This window comes from Exophiala mesophila (genome assembly GCF_000836275.1).
Source record: "Exophiala mesophila strain CBS 40295 unplaced genomic scaffold supercont1.2, whole genome shotgun sequence".
Taxonomy (NCBI): domain Eukaryota; kingdom Fungi; phylum Ascomycota; class Eurotiomycetes; order Chaetothyriales; family Herpotrichiellaceae; genus Exophiala; species Exophiala mesophila.
The window spans coordinates 956,930-975,252 of NW_015622505.1; the positions used below are offsets into that span (position 1 = coordinate 956,930).

Genomic DNA, 18,323 nt, shown 5'->3' on the forward strand with positions numbered 1-18,323 from the left:
CAACCAGCCCAACGTCGAATTAGTTGATCTACTGGAAACGCCGATCGAATGCATCACAGAGAAAGGAATCAAGACATCGGACAAGGAGAGGGAGTTTGATGTCATCATCTATGCTACAGGTTTTGATGCTCTGACTGGATCTCATGGTCGCATTGATATCCAAGGTGTTGGTGGAGAAAAGTTGAAAGACCGATGGACACCAGCCCCCCAAACATTCATGGGATTGATGGTGAACAACTTCCCCAACATGATGATGATCCTTGGCCCGCATGCCGTCGTAGGCAACATTACCAGGGTTGTCGAGTATTTTGTGGATTGGGTTGACGATCTACTCGTTTACGCTAAGGAGCACAATCTAACGAGGTTGGATCCCACTGCAGAAGCCGTGAAAGCGTGGACAGACCATGTCAATGAATTGGGCGTCAAGGCCTTGAGTTATGGAGCCGATTCGTGGATGACGGGCGTCAACCACAACGTTGATGGAAAGAGTCAGAGGATCGTGGCTCGATACGCTGGCACAAATGTCATGTTTCGCGAGCGGGCCAACGCGGTTGCCGCAAATGGATACAAGGAAATCTCTCAATCCTAAGCAACATCAAAGACTCTTGCTTTCTTTGACCACTGGAGTCACGATCGTGGCCGAGGCCATTTTGAGGACACCTTGAACCAACCTACCCTTCTAGGCTAGGGCGCCATTAGAGTGCCAACGTTTCTTGTTATTTATCAGAATGGATATACCCTTGTGTAACTTGTAACAGAATGAATAAGATCCTGAAATCGATTCGACAGTAGACAACATGGCATATGAGCTGGACGGTGTATCATGCCTGGTTGTGTTCGCGGTCGGTGCGTGTGTACAAAGAGGAGGGTGAGTTGGAGTCTTGAGAGGAAGGAGCCACCGAGCATACGAACTACTGGTAAGAGCGTCTGTTGGAGAAGTCGCGAACAAGGCAAGTGCTTCGCTAATCCACCAATGATAATCATGCGGCAGGCGCAATCGATAATCCTCCACATCTCCAATATTGGGAATTTTCTCCACCAAAATTTAATTCGCAGCAGCATCCAACTTGAAGAATCATTCTTCCACGACAACCACGTTTCCTCCTCTGCGCTGCTGTCAGCTGCAATCATGAACACTTGAACTCGACTTATCAGCAATACAGCTTTGTACGCGCACGCCCTCCCCCGCAACGTCCCGTTCCTCGCCTCCCGCCACCAATATGTCTCGCCCCGAAGATCTCCTCCCTCCAGACCTCTTCTACAATGACACCGAATCCGCCAAATATACCACCTCGTCACGCATAAAATCCATTCAAGCCTCTATGACCCATCGTGCCCTCGAACTCCTCGACTTGACACAACCATCTTTCATTCTCGACATTGGCTGCGGCTCTGGTCTATCAGGTGAAATCCTGTCAGAAGATGAACATATCTGGGTTGGCATGGATATCGCACCAAGCATGTTGGATATCGCCCTACAAAGGGAGGTCGAGGGAGATCTTTTTCTCGCCGACATGGGTCAGGGAATTCCTTTTCGGGCTGGTGCATTCGATGCCGCCGTCAGTATCAGTGCAATTCAGTGGCTTTGCAATGCCGAAACAAGTGGCGTCAGTCCCGAAGGCCGCCTGAGGAGGTTCTTTGATGGTTTATATGCCTCACTGAGGAGAGGTGGCAGGGCGGTCTGTCAGTTTTATCCCAAAAACATTCAGCAAAGAACCATGATCTCCCAAGCCGCTATCCGTGCAGGCTTTGGTGCTGGAATCTTGGAGGACGATGGTGGCACAAAGAACGTCAAGACATACCTTGTCCTCAGTGTGGGTGGACCCGACATCACAGGCACAGTGTCAAGGATGGAAGGAGTCGACATTGAGGACGGCAGAAAAGTACGTGAAGCCATACACAAGAAGGGCAAACGAGGTCAGTTGGTCAAGGGAAGCAAAGGTTGGGTGCAACAAAAGAAAGAGAAGATGAGAGCCAAGGGCAAGGTCGTCAAGACTGACTCGAAGTACACCGGGCGAAACAGAGGGCCTAAATTCTGAAAGAACCAACATATGGCATCTCTGCTGTATTCCATGTTGTTATCTTGTTCGCGAAAGCGACATGAATATTCATATTAGCATGTCCAAGCCACTACCGAGCTATGCAGGCTGCTAAACGACAATGCGCCCTGGCGATCCGACGTCCGCCGCCTAACCTCCAAGTCCAAACCTCAGGTAGCCAATCGTCTGAGGTTTCGAACGCGTCGCTACGGGCAAATGTCAGCCCCAGATGATGGACCCGTGCTAGGCCGCTATGTCAGACCTACCAGCGGCCATTATCATCGATGCCAGTATTGCATCGTGACTCGAATTATGACCGAAAAGTCATGACTTCGCCGAGCCTTACCAGGTTTTCTGTCATCATCCATCATCCATCATCCACGATTTCCACGATACCGACGAAGTTTTATGAGTGAACGACATTCCAAACCATCAAAAACTACTGTTGCATGGGATCGATCGAGCTACATCCAAGGTTATATATAGAATAGAACGGATCTTAGGAGTGTCACTCGACGAATGTCAAATTCTATGAGCTGATGTTAAACAATAATCATTGTTTATTATCAAAACAAATTACACATATAAAAGTATATTTCTCTGTTTTTCATCTTTCATACAGTGGATATAGCCTGAGCATCTATCTCATGGCACAAGGTGATATACAATCCTTGCCAAACATGCTCTGGTGTCCCAAATAACAACCCCATAATCCAAATGATGTGATAGACAATTCACCAACTTCTCTTTGTTGTTCTTGATGCTTTCTTTTCCCCCTTATCACCTTCCACCAGCCCCTTCCCTATAGTATGGGATTCTTAATGCAAAAGGTCGGTATCCATGCTTGCGTCAATAACTAGCTACCCAAACTCAAACTAACCATCTTTTCCTCGACTTGATCTATCCCATTCACTCAGTCGACATTAATGTCTGCAACAGGATCCGACTTCTTGCCGAACCCCTTACTGAATGCTTCTAGCAATGAATGATCTTCGTGCGGTTGATCGATGCCGCTTTGTTCGATATGGCCATGTTCGAGGGTATCGTCATGGTCGTGATCTTGATCATGAGTGAGGTCGGTATCGGCATCGGCATTACCATGACCATTACCATTATTAACATTGTCAAGGTCGTTTTGCTGTTTAAGTTTGAAATCTGGCGGTGTTGCTCGGAGAGGGTTTCCATCGGCATCGAATCGCGCTCCACCATCGTCGAAGCGTACATTGCGGTGTTGGACGAATTCGCCTGCAGTGTGACCACCAAGATCCTCTTTTGACTCAGACGCTGGTATTTCATTACTTCTCTCCCAACCGGTCTTGAAGACTTTACTTCCCTTGATGTCGAAAACGGGCAGTGGATGAGCTTCGGTGTTGAAGACGACCTTGTCGAGAGGAAACATGTCGTCGTCTGAGAAAAGGAGGTAGAAGTACTTCAACGTCTCGGCCAACCAGAAACTCTCCATGTTGTCTCGACGTTTGCGGGGTTTGACCGGGTTCTCCATGACTGTGTCGAGCGATGTATACGCGTAGATATGACCGTGGATGTCATCGACGACTTTGGTGTGTTCGCGAAATGCTTCGAACATTGCCCATCCCCATTGTCGATACTTGATGTCCTTGGTGATGCGCCACATGTAGAACAGCGATTCCACCGTTTCCGGTCGTTGTAAATTGTGCACGTCGTTGTCATGGATGTCATAGTCCAGTCGCCACTCGGCATCTGCGGCATCGCTGAGGTCGGCGGAAGTGGGAGGCGACCAGTTTGGGTCAAGATGGCCTTCCCACTGGCGAGGTGGGTCGTCGATGTGGAAGTAGCTGATCTCCGGGGCCAGACCAGTCGGTGTGACTTTGTACATTCCCCAGCAAGTCTTCATCAGTTCCTCGGCAAGACGCAAGTTTTCATCGTGAACCTTGGTCCAGCTGGAACCCAGTCGAGCCTTTGCGGCTGCAACTGTTTCCCCCGACGTCACGGCGAGTGCGATCGTGCCAGGCATGAAGCAGACAAGATGGTCCATTTTCGGTGTGAGCGCGTGTCGGAGGCCATTCTGCCTCTCGGCAAGAATGGTCAGGGATGAGTGCTTGGAATAGGTGATTAAATGCTTCTTGACTCCTTCGAGTGCTTCTTCCCACATATCCAGATACACGGTCTCGACCCTTCCTGTCTGGAGGTATTGTTTGATGAGATACTCGTAGTAACTATCACCTCGAGACCCTAAGCGAATGTTTTCGCCGCGGAATGCGCCTGTAGCGGGAGAGATGTATATGGGGACTAAACCATCTTCTCTCTTCTGGGCTTCAATGGCTTTGAGGACCATCTCGGCTCTCTCCCAGTAGACGGGTTCGCCGGTCAACTTGGCTAGATACTTCATCTCGAGCTGTAAAGTCGCCGCCTCGGCGGTAGATGAGGCACCTCCATCGAGATGGTTGATCAAACCTTGAGAAGTATTCAAGTTGACGGACGAGTAGGGGATGCCGGAGGCACTGTCGTAGGCTCCCAGGAGTCGATCGGCGAGATCAGTGGCTTTCTCGATGTACAAATCCTCCCCGGGCTGATTGAAGTCGTCGTCTCGTTGAGGGGCCAGATGGGGGAACGTGGTTGATAGATAATGGGCAGACAGCAAACCTCCCAGCATGCGAATGGTGGTTTCGAAGGTATTAACATCGTGGTTGGCGTTGTATTTGAGTGAAGTGGAAATCCATTCCCTTGCTCTGGCGACTTCTTCGGTCAAGTTCATCATGATGGCCGTGTCCAACGCATCGACTATGATCCAACCCATCCCTCCCTCCACCATGTTCTTGCCTCTCCGCGACAGAGGATAAAATTCATCCATGCCCCAAGCGAAGGTCTCGTAACCCTCCCATGTCGTTTTGAACACTTCTTTCACGGCCTCCCTCTGCTCCTCCCAGTTCTCATGGTTTAAGGATGTATGTTGGTGATCTGCTGGGTCCCAAACCGGTCTCGGGGAGGAGCCGGGTAATAATCCAGTCCACCATAAGGCAAGTATCGACAAGAGTGCTATTAAAGACCAGACTCTTTTCCGCTGGAATGTACCTCCCCGTCGATTAGAAGGGAAGTGTGGTTTATCTTTGTACATTGGCAAACCCTTCTCTTCTATAAAGAGGTCGTTGAACTTGGAAGCGACCGCGTCCGAGACTCTGCTTCTTGAATGGCCATGACCGTTCTTCTGTCGCCAAAATGTGTCGTCTTGGGATCCTTGGGAGCTTGTGAATGAAGGCACGCCGTGGGGCGGGGGAAATGACATGAAAGGCGGCGATTCGGGCCAGCCGATGTATACGGACGAGGCCGTGGGAGTGAAGAGGACAGGTAACTGCGAGGGAGGATGGCGTATGGTCGGAGGGTAAGTGGAAGGGAGTGAAGTGGTCGAAAAGTGCCAGCTGTTGATGCCAGTCAGGGCGATAGCTCGGAGAGGTGAGAATATGCGGGATGGCCAAATAGAAATGCCCTGGTACTCCTGAAACCAATATTATACATAAAGATAGATCTGTACATCAACAGCTCGACCCAGTGGGTGCCATGCGAGTTGTCGGACTTCTTGGACGGAGGCTTAGATGGGCCACCTTTTTATTACTGTGGTTGAGGGATGACACGTGACCAACATGAGGGATCCTTCTGTCCAGGCAAACGCATCGGAGGTCCTCATTACTAGTCCTACTATGCTTTTCAGACTTGGTTACAGACCGTATTTGCGAGTCCACTACGGAGTACACTGGATCTGGGATTCAAAGATTGTCTCTAAATGTCAGGTTTTCGACCTTACTCGCGTCGCTGTGGCATCACCATGCAACCATGCTTCTTTCAGATCCAAGGCTCTCTGTAGTCCCAAGGCACCCCCAATGTACTCCAACACCTCAGTGGCGACGGCTTTGTGTGCTGGAGTAGAGAATGGGCATCGGAGGATGAGGCCTAACGGCCATAACAAGGCGAATCCGCTAGTGGCGATTCCAGCCGTCGGCATCGCGTGCTTCATATCACCTCTTCCAAGGGAGTAGGGGAAGCTCGCCACCATATCATCCAAGGTCTCTGCGATCTTGACTTTGCACCTCTGCAGAAGCGCCAGTGCCTCAGACTCCGAGCTCTTCAATGAGATAAGACCCACACAACATTTCACAAGTGACATTAGCAGCATCAGTCTTGCTGAGCGGAGCATATTCCACACGTTGGCCACAGCCAGGTTGTGGTAGATGTGGAAAGGACCGGACCACCCGCTCAACGCAAGGTCGGACTTGCTGTATGCGTACTGTGATTCATCGATGGATCCAGAAGGCCAGTCATTGATGTCATCGTCAAGCATCTCACCAACGTGGACAAGCGTTACAAGGGCCCGAATATCGGCTTCTTGCAGAAAACTTTGAGCAACCCTGAGATTATTTTCGGCGTGGTTGTTGAATTGTGTAACCCTAAGCTTCAACTTGACAGACAGTGTCCCTGCGTCGTTTCCATAGAGGGCATCGATGATTTGTACTGTTCGAGGGCGTGGAACTGTTTGCTCTCTCAGATATTTAATAATCTGGGTATGTTAGCATTTAGTGAAGGGTTGATATCAGTCAGAGTGACTAACGATTTGAGTCAATATTGACAGAACCAATGTGTAGTCCTGCGTTCGAGGGTCGCCTGCTTGGCATCGAAGGTCCAGAAGTGCCTCATACCCACTAATATGAGACCCATGACTTGACGCTGTATCTCCACTGATGTACTGTGCTCACATCAGCAAGGTAAGCCGGTGCTCAGACGACTTTCTTACTTCGAAAAGAGTCAAGATAAACAAGGAGCAAAGAGTAGCATCCTGCGAGGCACTCTGGGGATCCCGAAGAGCTCTCTGGACGGCATTAAGGGCCAGGAGATGTTTCCGACGAGCTTGGTAGATCGCATTGTGGTCAGTCAATTTGCCAGAGGCATTTGCATCGGCAGCCGCGTGGACGGCCAACATTAATGCAGAATCGGGGGATGATTGCCGGATGAGATTTGGGAGAAACGAGAGGATACTTTGACCATGGGACGAGGTAGATGATGATGCGAACAGATTGATGAACAATGGGATAGCGAGGTCGTCCCAGGGAGACGACAGGGTTTGGAGCGCTGGACTTGGTGATGGCTTAGCAGAGGTATTGCTTGGGCTCTTGGTTGCCCTTTGGATCAAGGAAAGGGCCAACTCCTGAGTGTCCTCAGAGACAGTTGAGCTTTCCCTGGAAGATGGGAAATGTCCATTTTGAAGCTCGATCAACGCGGTAGGTTGTATCTGGGTACAGTCGACACGGGGATGATTGACCCGTTGGTCTTCTTGAAGACTTATCAGGGTCTTTGCAGCATTGACAAAGTGAAAGGACGAGTCACTGCTATCTCTATACCCAGGGCAAGCATTTCCCGCCCGAGTACAACGCTGGCATTGAGGTTTGGTTTCGTCGCACTAAATCCAATACAGTCAGTAGGGTGGAATGCTCGAGCACGTGTGCGTGCTACCTTGACCTTCTTCCGGCGACATGCATAACAACCTCGACTCGGGTGTCCAGGATTCACCATGATTAGCCTGGGGTATTGATCTCGATTTGGCCAAACTCCGAAGTCTCTGATTGGGTCTAGAGCTTGAGTGACTTGAGCCCGTATCACTCACGGTCGTGGCTCTCTCATCTTGAACATGGCCATAAACTTCATTTCGAACTAATGAAACGCAGAGAATTACAGAGTTTCAAAGCATGAACAAACACTTCGAACCTTGATTAATATTGCGAGTCGAGATAAGCAATCGGAGCCGAAGGTTTGGAACATGGCTAAATACGAGGTTTCGGGGAGTTTAAATTCCACAGGGTGTTTTCGTAACGCATTGTTGCTCGAAACAACATCTCCATACCTACTCCGTATGGTCTCGGCATGCTGTGTAAGTCACATCTCTCACCTTACCTTGTGAAATGAATCCCATTGCGATCAAATGTTTTTAGCAATGAATTGTCTCCCTATTCTCCAACTACAGCTCAATCATATATACAGATTATTCAAACAGTAGCAGCTGGACATCATTATCCCCGAAATAAGTCATGTGATCTCCGGTTGCCAAGGCTGATATCATTCCGCTCCAACGTCTTTCCACCTTCATTGATGAGGCAGCGGAGATCCTCTACCGCAATATAGACTCAGATCTACTGGACATTGGCATTTACATGCACAACACGATGAACCAGAGGGACTCGAACTTAGACCGAGCACAATCGCTTGGAGGAGTCGAGACTAGGACAAACGTCCAGCGACACGAAGCCAGCGGGTGAGCAAGTGCTATTTGTCAGCGACAATATGGGAGTAAAGGGGTGTTGGACCTGCAGAGGTAACCTAGGCCAGACCTACAGCGACGGGTTCTACCATGCAAATATGACTGGGCTAATCCTGCTCAGAGCGCAAGATCCGGTGCGACTCGCTTTGGCCGAGATGTGCCAACTGCGCAAAGGCACAGCGCGTCTGTAAAGGCTATGGTATCCAGCTGTCGTGGCCTCGAGACGGCGACAGAAAAAGAGCCGTCGTGTCTCAGGAAATGCCTTTAAGAGTGAACGGTAATCAGGCTAATGTCAAGAGATTTCTAAACACATCTTCTTGGGACATCTCTTTGTCGCGAGAGCTCGAGCACGGAAGGAGGCTGCCTGGTACAATTTAACCTCCGACGCCACAATGCAACTCCCTGGTGCTGACAACAGATGTCTGTAGCTCGTTTTCTTCGTACCATGAGCATCCCTCGCCCAACTTATCTATCACCTACCGCATTAGGCCGAGAAGAGTCTCATCTACTTGGATTCTGTATGCATGACGACTCTCTAGACCAAGGGTCTCACTGACTATGATGTCTCAGTCAATAATTCAAGATCGCTCACGTTAGGACCAACCGATGAGGAGGCTCTGGCTCAATTCATCCTGAGAATCGCCTTTTCAAATTCATCTGATGCAACCAATCCTGTCCTACAAGGCGTGTTCGCTCTCGCGTCACTGCAGATCCACGGCAACTCGCAGAGCCTTCGCTACAAGCATCTGGTGATATTATCAGTGAAAGAGTCATGGAACCGGTTGGACGAGAAGACTCTACTTCAAAACCTAATGGCGACCATGCTTTTGTATCATTACGAGGTAGTCTGAAATCCTGTCCCGTAGGTGCGCGCCAGAGTTAGCTAATGATCACAGCTATCATTAGATTCAAACTCCAAAGGAAGTTGGGTAAATTATTTATGCACGGTGAAAAAGATCATCAACACTTGTCCAGCAATACACAAGCTGGTACGGCAAGAATATTCCATCTTCCTTGATTGGATCTATTATCACGAGGTTCTTGCGGAGTTCACGGTCAGACATTGGAAGGTACCTTACGAGGGCTGCGGCTGGGCTCCACTGGCAAGATCTCTGGGAGTGATTGAAAAGAGCAACCTCAAGGTGATTGCATATGATGTGTGCAGTCTTCGCCACCAGCTAACACTACAGCAGGTACAGGACAATATCGGCTGTCCAATCGATGTGCTCCAGTTGCTTGTGCATACATGTAGACAAGCTATAGTGACGAACTCTTCCGAAATCCAAGACGTGAGTGCTGAAACTGAGGATACCAATATTCTAGAACAGAACGTATCCAGGGCTCTTGGAGACTACGGACCCATTCACGTGGAGTCCATCACACCGATACATCGGAACACGATGATTTCCGATCTTCACCGAATCGCATGTCTGATCTATGTCAATCGGGCTGTTCATTGTGTTTCAGGAACGGAATTCCGTCACAGACGACTTGTAAGAGAGGGAATCTTGCTGTTGGCCAAGATGAAAACATGCCAGAACGCGTGGCCGTTATTCATCATTGCCTGCGAAGCAGTTGACGATGACCAGCGTCTTCATATCATGAACGTTTTCGAACAAAGCCGACAAGATCGAAGACGGAGATCGAGCCACATTCATCTCATTCGGCATACGGTGGAGGCTGTGTGGAACCAACATGATTTGAATACTGAGAACCAGAAACAAGTCGTCTACCTAACGATTTTCAATGCGGTTGTTGGGGGACTTCCGTTCATACCCCCGTTTGCCTGAGCTTGTCTGAGCTTTCAAATCCCATCCAGCGCAACCTCCGCGCAACCCAGACAGACTAGAACCAACCATCACTATTTCCGCGGTGGGTGAGAGTCTTTCCGCTGTTCTCTTGGTTCAAGTCCTGGATCACCTTCAGCTGAAGCGCGATCGATTCATCCACCGAGATCGGCCCTTCAACGTCCTTGTCGAGTTTGTGAAACGCGTTTAGCATGAATTTGCGTACCTCTGGGTCGCCGGTGACTGCACGAGCTATTCTAAGTCAGTAAATCTGAGCCGACGCCAATAGCCTTGGGCATGAATGATACTCACAAGCATCGGTATCGACCCATCCTGGACTCAAAGCTACCGTCTTGATACCCTCCGGGGCCAGTTCAACGGCGTACTTGGTGGCGAGCATATTGACGCCAGCCTTGCTGACAGAGTATCCCAGCAAGGTAGAAAGGCCAGTGATGCGAGTAAACTCAACATCTCCACTCGGACTGGTAATGAAGGAGATCTTCTTCTCTTTGCCGTTACGAATGAGATCGAGAAACGCGTTGACGACGAAGACATTGCTGATCACATTTGTCTTGACCTGTGTGCGGTCAGTTGGGGCTGTTTCGTTGGAGGGTTAGTTGGAGGATCATACATTCTCATTGATCTCATTCGCCAGCGCCTCCTCCTTGCCATGGCTGCCTTTTGTTAACACGACAAGGTCTCGAACACGTAGGCCGGCTCACTTACAAAGCAGTTGGCGACAGGGCGCCTGTATCTGGCCCAGGGGAGCTTGCGTTGAGGATGAGAACATCAAGTGACCCGGCTGTGACTTTGGCAACTTCAGCAGCAGCCTCAGCCAGTTTTTGAGGGTCGGCGATATCGGTCACAATAATATGGACGTTCTTGCGCTCTGTAGCAAGCTTCTCAAGCGGACCAGCGGTTGCTCGACTTCGAATGAGAGCGAAAACTTCATCCTTTGAATTGGCAGACTTTTGGCAGCACAATTAGTCCTATGGTTTTGTCATGGGCGGGATGGTAGCGGTGCAACTCACGAGGTTTTCGATGAAGCCAAACTGCGGAAGTGTCTATGTCAGTATTTCAAGCTGTACGAGTGGTGTTTCAGGGGGGAAAGCTCACACCGATGCCTCGTGTAGCGCCCGTGACAGCCCAGGAAACCATTTTCGTTCTTGTTAGAATGATGCAGCGGTGACTGACGAATACTGGATGTTGAAGGAGGATAAAGATATTAGACTCAAGTTGTCTAATGGTAGTGATACTTTGATATTGCACTCAAGTTGTTTGATGGTGATGATACTTGGACAGAATGAGCGGCTGGCATATACCTAATATACCTGAGGCTGGCTACATCGCCATTGTGCCCTCGAAGTGAGAAGCATCTTGAAGAACAGACCATCCTGTAATCACTGGCAAGTATTTCCGACTGAGTAATGCGTGTATAGAGTGTGCCCGGTCGCCAGTGACATTGACCGCGCTCTGAAATTATGTAAAGCGAGGCAACTTTCTCCGAACGGCGGACGACGTCATCAGAGAAGGAATTGCAGGAAGAAAGTATGGAGAATCCTTATTTTGTCAGCAGAGTCCGGGGCACCTATGAGGCGCCTACAAAATGGAGCTTAATGGAGCTTGAGCCTGTTGGCATAAGCTAGAGGGATATGGTTAGGCATGCCCTAGATCCTCCATACCATGATATACATAATTAATAATAGTAGGCATACCTGTCGGTTTTGGTGCGAATTGGTGCGTTCGACACGCTTTCTCGTTGCATCACATCTTGTACCTGATGAGACTTTGCTCTGCTACACAAATGCCATGACTGGCTCGATCTCGTGCGGGCTGGTGCAGGCGAGTTGACTTTCACATCTCTCGCTTACCTCAGATTGCATTCACCCCTACGAAGGACTGAATCGCAGGCAGATTTCCACACAACGACCTGACTAATGTTGTTCGATGTTGTACTAGTAATGTAGGTGTATTAACTTTTGCTGGCTAATTGCTGTCTAAGAGTGATCGAGAAGAGAGGGAGAAAGAGAGAGAGAGAGAGGGAGGGGGAGAGAGGGAGAGGAAGATCTCTCTTGTTGTAGGAGCCCACGGCGACAATGATAGAGGAAGGCGCCCACACATCCATGGTTCAGCACGTGACACAGGAACACGCTGACGCGACTAAACCATATTTGGAAGAATCGGTACCGAGGTACAACGAGACATCATGGCCGCAACGTGTGAAACCCTGTGCTGACCCGGGCGTCACCCCGGCCTTGAACAGCCCAGGTCCACAGGCATCTCCTCATGGAAGAATAAAACCAAAATACTTGCCTCGAAATGCAATCCTACACATTCACCTTATAACCCGAGGACTCGACCAGTTAGCCAGCCAGCCATCCAGCCATGGCGCCGACCTTTGCGGATGTTTTGCCAATCAAACGGCTGTCATCTCACACATATTCTGTGGTACTCGAAGAGGCATGGGCCATAGGAGCAGGTAAGCACTGCAAAGGGGGGGGGGGACATGTCGAGAAATTTGTCACCGAATATGAAACTGACACGTTCGAACAAAAACAGTACCTAATGGCGGATATGTCACGTCAGCGTTTCTCATGGTGGCGCGGGCGCACATGAGCGAGACACACTCCAGCCGTAACTCACCACATCCGGTCAACTTACACCTGGAGTTCCTGCGGCGGACATCGGCAAGCGAAGCGTTTTTCACAGTCAAGGATGTCAAACTCGGTGCACGTATCTCCAACCTCCACATCACACTGTCGCAACGGCGAGACCCCGATCAGCCCAAGATAGAAGAGAAGGTGACGGGCTATGTGATGATGTCAAACATTGCCACTGAGACGGGGTTGAGTCTACAGACGGAATACACCTTACAGCCACCGCGGCTACCGACGAATCTCAAGGTGTTGGCCGACAAGCTCGTCGACGACAACTACGTGGTGCGGGGCAAGGATCCGTTTGAGGCGTTCCGGCGGGCGGTGGTCAACATCCAGATGTTCCTGCTGCGCGCAGACCGGAAGGAGCATGCACACCTACCTATCTCGGTGAATGATCAATGGGTGCGGTTTTCGCCGGGTGGCACGCCAAACGGCCGCTGGACAAACGATGCCCTGGGCTTCCTAGTCGACATGTTCCCGCAGACGATCGAGCGGTATATCAACGATGAAGGCGAGAAGGCGGCCATTGCTGTCGCCACAGGTCAAACAACTCCTGCGACGGCGTCCAAGATCCCCCCTAAAGCCCCTTACTGGTATCCGACCCTGGTGCTCAATCTCGATGTCAAGAAACTCCTGCCTGAAGAGGGAGTCGAATGGCTGTTTGTACGTGTGCGAGCCAAGAAGATTCAGAACGGCCGGTTCGATCTCGACATTGAAGTATGGGACGAGGCGGGCGATCTCGTCGCGACCAGTGTCCACGCCGCTTTGGTGGTCGATGCCGCACGGAACCTTGCCGGCAGGACGTCGTCGAGCAAGGCTAAAGGCAAGTCGAAGCTTTAGCATGCAATCCTGATTGGATGTTGTATCTGCTGTGAATATATCGGACATCTAGAATATAGACACATACAGGGTCAGGACCAAGCAAGAAGATATGAAGAAAATTGAAATTCACGTTTGATTATTATTTTTCTTCTCGTCCGTCTTTCATTACTACATAGTTTCGGTAGATAAAGTACTCGTAATATTGCAACAGTTGCTGTTGTATCAAGCCCATTCTTGTTTGGTCCACAAGTGGTGGGTGGATTCGAACATGTCAATACGAGCGGTCACATTTTCAGGATCGGTGGCTGTCGCAATCATGGCCAGCATCTCAGCTAGACCATTTACAAGACAGCAGCGACACCAAGGCCGAGCATGCCCATGACCGCCCATTGTTGCTTCATGACATTAGCACCACCAGTGAAGGCAGATGGGGGGGCGCTGGTGGTGGATGGCTCAACCGACTCGGTTGCGGAGGTTGTAGCAGGAACCGAAGCTGGTGCGCTGGCGCTCGTCACAGCGGCCTCAGAGCTGGTTGGGGCTGGGGCTGCTCCAGTGGGGAGAGTGATGGTGACACCGCCAGAAAGGCAGAAAGATTGGGCATACTCGAGCGTAGCTGGAGAGAAGAGAAGATGTCAGTTGAGGACCAAGACCAGAGAGGAGCACAAGTGGAATGAAATACCTTGCTGGTCTGCGGCACTGCAGGCGGTGGTGATGCAGGCCTGGACACTCTCAAGGAAGCTGGTGGCCGAGCAGATACATGCGGCATCAGTCACGGAACATCCAGTGCTACCAATGGCAGTGAGGGCACAGCTGGTCTACATCTTGATGTCAGTGGGAGGTGTTTTGGTCCGGATAGAAGAGAGCGGAGAAGAGAACATACTGCACATGCTGGCAAAGTCGGTGTCTGTGCTGCCGACAAGTGGAGAAGCGACAAAAGACCCAGGGTGGTGGCAGTGAAGGCACGCATAGTGGCGGTGGTGGGATAAGGTGTTGAGAGGTATACAAGCGAGTGACTCTGTGGTGAGTATCTTGGAGGTACAGACACGACAGACAATTGCGTGATCAACGGTAGAGCGAATGACGATAGACGATGGAGAGTTTGAAGAAGGAATCTAGTGTCTGGTTGGAGGCACTGGCTTTATACAAGCAGTTGGCGTTACACAGCTTGGAAGCAGATGCAGGTCTGCAAAACCATGGTGCCAGCCCAGTTTGCATTCGGTGGAAGCTCCGATGGTGGGTAGGACCTGGTGGACCTGGCAGGAGCTGGACCATAAATCGCCAGGTCCATGGCAGTCTAAGCAGATCAAGCGAGGACGAACTGCGGGAGAAAAATGTGGGGGAGGCAACAAAAGATCTGGATGGGACTGATGGGGGCTATTGCCCATGTGGAAGCGCCCGAGTGCGAGAGCTGTGGTCGCTGGGAGACACCCATTCTCAATTTTGTATTGATCCGGACGGCTGGCCGAGACATGGTCCGTCCAAAACCTACGGAGTAGAAGCCAGAACCGAGAAGCCAGAGGTTATCAGCCTTTCACCGCTGAGGTGTATCCGTAAACTCAACTTATCGATGGCTGACAGCTAGACAGCTGTGATGCTCGAAGTAGCCACATGAAGATTGAGGCTAGTGAATTAAGCTAGTGAATGCACAGGAAAAGCTTGGGTATCAGTCAAGACCCTTTGAGTGGTGACTCGTGCGGGCGGGAGGGGAATATCCTGGCATGTCTCAGCCCCTCAGGTACCCGGAGCCATACCCATAGACATCAGCGTTGGAGGATTCTGCAATGACAGGCATCCTCAGCACTAGAAGCTGCATTAGATAATGTAGTGTCAACGAGCCTGCTTGAAGCGATGGATTTAGCTATTGCAGAAGGAGGTAAGGGAAAAAAGGTGGCTAGAAATACGAGGACCAAGACTACACATCGCGCCGAGGGGGCCGAGGGGCCATATGCGAGGCTTCTACTTAGGCTTCTAGGCGTCCAGGTGGATTTGCCGACAACAGGCCGGTAGTCGGAGGATAACAGCCACCTTCCTCATAAGTGGTGAGAGTGTAAGTGAGTGTCGACGTCATATGCCTTCGTAGTGTGAGACATTTGGGGTGACACGTGGTAGTCAAAGGCAGAGGGAAAGAACGACAGGAGAACGTCAGCAAACAGGTTGCAAGTGCCGCAGTGAATATGGGCTGCTTGTTGCAGAAGGCAGGTGCATGCAGAAACTCGCTTATCCCAGCCTCCAGGGCTTGAGGTGGTAATGATATTACTACACCTCAATTGGTGGTATGATGTATGATGATTTTTTGCCTCTCTAGAATCATCGAAATTCTACTCAAACTCATATCAAAAAACAAACTTGGTTCCCACGGTGGATGGAGCTAATCGTCCTGGAAGCACATTTGCAATCTCATGCTTTGCTCTCCAACCAGAACAATGTCCAGGCATCAAGATCTGTGGGTTCAGTGCCTTGAGATCCTGCACTGTCTCTTTGATAAATGCTTCATTAGGACCCACGAGATGGTAGCCTCCCACAACGGCATATAATGGTGTTGCTTCTCCCGCGAGGCTCAGTGCATGCTTGACCACATTAACCACCCCGGCGTGGCTACATCCGGTGAATACCACAAGTCCTTTATCTGCTCAAGTTAGCACCTTGGTCCCACTTGACAGGGCGAATACGTAGCCCTTGACTTTGCACATCAGAAATCTCTCGTCTAGGATCAATTCATCTTTCTCCCAGGTATGTGTCTTGTCATCATACTTGACCCCGCGAAGCACTCCTGGTTCGTAAGCCGTCACCCTAGGGATTTCTCCCGACACCAGAAAGTGACCGTCGAGGATGGCATGGGTTTGAGAATGCTTTTCCACTTTTGCGCCCGTTGCTTCGATCTCTTCCCAGGTAGGATCTCGTTCAAGGGAGACGATGCCGTTGGGAGTAGCAATGCCACGATATGTGGGCCGATCAGGATGCAGGTCGACTGTCAGTCCCTCTTTTGAAGACTTTGCCTTCTGAATCATTGAAATGGCCTTGAGCATGCCACCTGAATGATCTCGGTGCCAGTGGGAGAGTTGCACCCATTCTATGGAGGCAATGTCGGCACGAAGCCGATTGACATTGAGTTCCCAGATCAGCTCTTCAGGGGCCGTGTCGAAGAGAACTGTACGACGTTGTGAATCTTTGACGCCGGTCTGTTTTAGTGGTCAGTCAACCAGGCGAGTTTTTGGCCCTGTCACACATATGTCTTACAATCATAAGAGATAATCCATGCGCTCCACAACAGACGTTGTCTAGACGAATCTCAAGCTTGGCGCCTCCTCGACTCGATTCATCGAGAGGTGTTTTGAGTCCAACGTCCCTCAATTGGCCAGAAACGGCAATTCCAGGGTGTTCATATGTGGAGATGGGATCAACCTCGTTGTCAACGAGAACTTGGACCTCCAGGGAATCAAGCTCAATTAATGAAGCCATATTTCAAGACCTACAGTGATAGTCCAGGAGATTAAATTGCGTAGTGATATGGATCAGGTCAGTCAGAACTGTAAGAATGGAATGATGACAGCCGATCTGGATATTATCAGCCGAAATGTATTTTGTGTTCTTACGGAGCGTGTCTGCCTGAATTAATCATATGGGAATGTACGAGTTGGCCATTAGGGGTACGCTTTGGCCCGAGTGCCCTCGGGCGGGGAGAGGTAATTGGGGGGCACTGGGGGTTGGGTAAGGTGCTAAGGTGCTCGAATACAATGGCTGAGTGGCCGAGGGGCTAAACCATTAGGCATGCTCGGACTTAGGCGCTATAGGGTAGTAGTTACCTGGGCCTTTACCTAAGGTACCCTACCTGGTCTATTCCAATAGAGATGGCGGCAACTTCTCTACGTCCGTCTTGGGCCCCCAAGCTTCTACTAGGTATGTAATTAGCTGATGTAAGCCAGCACCGTCCCTCACAAACCTGTACACCACATTTGTCGCGTGTCTCTTGCTCATTGACAACAACATATCAAATTAACATCACTTGATGCCCATCCGGATCCCTCCAAAGACATTATCAACATAGCATGTAAGTCACTAACATGAAGCCTTCGATAATGAGACTACATTCTCCAAACGACACACCGCGAAACCCTACAGATCGATCTGTGTCCATCAGACAAGATCAGAACAGGACAGTGGTTAATGGTTGCTCGCCGCGTGGTAACAAACAACGCAGTTTTCTTCACTTCATTACCGATGGATCTTACTGTCCGATTCGCAATTCACTTTCATTGCTTTCCTGTCCTGCGTCCATTGAGTCCACGAAGTCAAGTCACAGGCTGCCAGCATGTCCCTGGTCTGCGATACTCTTCAAGTACTCATTCCACAACACCATTGCCGTCCCTGTTACCTGTCTGCCACGGTCCACAAGTTAGATCATTTTTCTTTCTGTCTTCGCGCTCATTCTTGCGCACTTCTTCAAGCCTTTCGTTCTCTCTGCCCGTTCATCTCCCTCTCATCTCCTCCCAGTTTTCCTGGCGTCTTGCCATCAAACCACCACACCATCGCGCCCTTCCTTCAACGGTATTGACTCCACCCTCTGTCTTTGCGTCCTCCAATACCACCTTGTTCGTCTTCTCTCAGACTGGTTCCAACACTTGGAGAAGGTCAACTTTTACCAAACTGTGTACGGCCGTGGTATGCATAGATCTCACCTACTCCCTCCACATATACATTTCTAACTTTAAAATCAGTTCCACTGCTTCTAGACAAGCCC

The 18,323-nt window shown here is 50.1% G+C and overlaps 8 protein-coding genes across 9 annotated transcripts; 3 read left to right on the forward strand and 5 right to left on the reverse strand.

Annotated features, from left to right (window-relative positions):
* Positions 1-1,220: 1,220 nt before the first annotated feature.
* PV10_02251 (uncharacterized protein) lies at positions 1,221-2,228 on the forward strand (the record flags this gene model as incomplete). Its single annotated transcript, XM_016366543.1, has 1 exon — positions 1,221-2,228. One exon carries the CDS (start codon positions 1,221-1,223, stop codon positions 2,037-2,039), a length of 819 nt encoding a protein of 272 aa, XP_016226061.1. The 3' UTR covers positions 2,040-2,228.
* Positions 2,229-2,637: 409 nt separating this feature from the next.
* PV10_02252 (uncharacterized protein) lies at positions 2,638-5,573 on the reverse strand. Its single transcript, XM_016366544.1, has one exon. It carries the CDS (start codon positions 5,299-5,301, stop codon positions 2,953-2,955), a length of 2,349 nt encoding a protein of 782 aa, XP_016226062.1. The 5' UTR covers positions 5,302-5,573; the 3' UTR covers positions 2,638-2,952.
* A 199-nt stretch (positions 5,574-5,772) lies between these two features.
* Positions 5,773-7,695, reverse strand: PV10_02253 (uncharacterized protein). The gene is made up of 4 exons (XM_016366545.1): positions 7,518-7,695; positions 6,802-7,464; positions 6,619-6,753; positions 5,773-6,567 (listed from the first exon to the last, which is right to left on the reverse strand). Exons 1-4 carry the CDS (start codon positions 7,575-7,577, stop codon positions 5,800-5,802), a joined length of 1,626 nt encoding a protein of 541 aa, XP_016226063.1. The 5' UTR covers positions 7,578-7,695; the 3' UTR covers positions 5,773-5,799.
* A 1,069-nt stretch (positions 7,696-8,764) lies between these two features.
* PV10_02254 (uncharacterized protein) lies at positions 8,765-10,109 on the forward strand (the record flags this gene model as incomplete). Its single annotated transcript, XM_016366546.1, has 4 exons — positions 8,765-8,837; positions 8,890-9,161; positions 9,216-9,461; positions 9,513-10,109. The coding sequence occupies 4 exons, from the start codon at positions 8,765-8,767 to the stop codon at positions 10,107-10,109; spliced, it is 1,188 nt and encodes a 395-aa protein (XP_016226064.1).
* PV10_02255 lies at positions 10,003-11,699 on the reverse strand. Of its 2 annotated transcripts, XM_016366548.1 has the most exons (7): positions 11,429-11,699; positions 11,223-11,305; positions 11,138-11,158; positions 10,833-11,074; positions 10,738-10,780; positions 10,419-10,683; positions 10,003-10,358 (listed from the first exon to the last, which is right to left on the reverse strand). In XM_016366548.1, exons 2-7 carry the CDS (start codon positions 11,262-11,264, stop codon positions 10,165-10,167), a joined length of 807 nt encoding a protein of 268 aa, XP_016226066.1. In that variant the 5' UTR covers positions 11,265-11,305; positions 11,429-11,699; the 3' UTR covers positions 10,003-10,164. The 2 variants fall into 2 exon arrangements, with proteins under 2 accessions (XP_016226066.1, XP_016226065.1); XM_016366547.1 differs by having other exon boundaries at positions 11,223-11,699.
* A 646-nt stretch (positions 11,700-12,345) lies between these two features.
* PV10_02256 (uncharacterized protein) lies at positions 12,346-13,755 on the forward strand. Its single transcript, XM_016366549.1, has 2 exons — positions 12,346-12,585; positions 12,666-13,755. Exons 1-2 carry the CDS (start codon positions 12,492-12,494, stop codon positions 13,601-13,603), a joined length of 1,032 nt encoding a protein of 343 aa, XP_016226067.1. The 5' UTR covers positions 12,346-12,491; the 3' UTR covers positions 13,604-13,755.
* Positions 13,705-14,971, reverse strand: PV10_02257 (uncharacterized protein). Its single transcript, XM_016366550.1, has 3 exons — positions 14,466-14,971; positions 14,265-14,400; positions 13,705-14,198 (listed from the first exon to the last, which is right to left on the reverse strand). Exons 1-3 carry the CDS (start codon positions 14,550-14,552, stop codon positions 13,927-13,929), a joined length of 495 nt encoding a protein of 164 aa, XP_016226068.1. The 5' UTR covers positions 14,553-14,971; the 3' UTR covers positions 13,705-13,926.
* A 907-nt stretch (positions 14,972-15,878) lies between these two features.
* On the reverse strand, positions 15,879-17,044 carry PV10_02258 (uncharacterized protein; the record flags this gene model as incomplete). Its single annotated transcript, XM_016366551.1, has 3 exons — positions 15,879-16,211; positions 16,239-16,764; positions 16,823-17,044. 3 exons carry the CDS (start codon positions 17,042-17,044, stop codon positions 15,919-15,921), a joined length of 1,041 nt encoding a protein of 346 aa, XP_016226069.1. The 3' UTR covers positions 15,879-15,918.
* Positions 17,045-18,323: the final 1,279 nt, after the last annotated feature.

Excerpts from the sequence above, each read along its gene's own strand:
- PV10_02253 (XM_016366545.1), bottom strand. The coding sequence starts at position 7,577 with ATGGTGAATCCTGGACACCCGAGTCGAGGTTGTTATGCATGTCGCCGG. Across the intron at positions 7,465-7,517 it reads GTCGCCGGAAGAAGGTCAAG|TGCGACGAAACCAAACCTCA; the intron begins GTAGCACGCACA and ends TATTGGATTTAG. Across the intron at positions 6,568-6,618 it reads TGTCAATATTGACTCAAATC|ATTATTAAATATCTGAGAGA; the intron begins GTTAGTCACTCT and ends TAACATACCCAG.
- PV10_02255 (XM_016366548.1), bottom strand. The coding sequence starts at position 11,264 with ATGGTTTCCTGGGCTGTCACGGGCGCTACACGAGGCATCGGT. Across the intron at positions 11,075-11,137 it reads TTGGCTTCATCGAAAACCTC|TCTGCCAATTCAAAGGATGA; the intron begins GTGAGTTGCACC and ends TGCTGCCAAAAG. Across the intron at positions 10,359-10,418 it reads ATGGGTCGATACCGATGCTT|CTCGTGCAGTCACCGGCGAC; the intron begins GTGAGTATCATT and ends GACTTAGAATAG.
- PV10_02252 (XM_016366544.1), bottom strand. The coding sequence starts at position 5,301 with ATGTCATTTCCCCCGCCCCACGGCGTGCCTTCATTCACAAGCTCCCAA.
- PV10_02257 (XM_016366550.1), bottom strand. The coding sequence starts at position 14,552 with ATGCGTGCCTTCACTGCCACCACCCTGGGTCTTTTGTCGCTTCTCCAC. Across the intron at positions 14,401-14,465 it reads CGACTTTGCCAGCATGTGCA|ACCAGCTGTGCCCTCACTGC; the intron begins GTATGTTCTCTT and ends ATCAAGATGTAG. Across the intron at positions 14,199-14,264 it reads CAGTGCCGCAGACCAGCAAG|CTACGCTCGAGTATGCCCAA; the intron begins GTATTTCATTCC and ends TCTTCTCTCCAG.
- PV10_02256 (XM_016366549.1), top strand. The coding sequence starts at position 12,492 with ATGGCGCCGACCTTTGCGGATGTTTTGCCAATCAAACGGCTGTCATCT. Across the intron at positions 12,586-12,665 it reads GGCATGGGCCATAGGAGCAG|TACCTAATGGCGGATATGTC; the intron begins GTAAGCACTGCA and ends GAACAAAAACAG.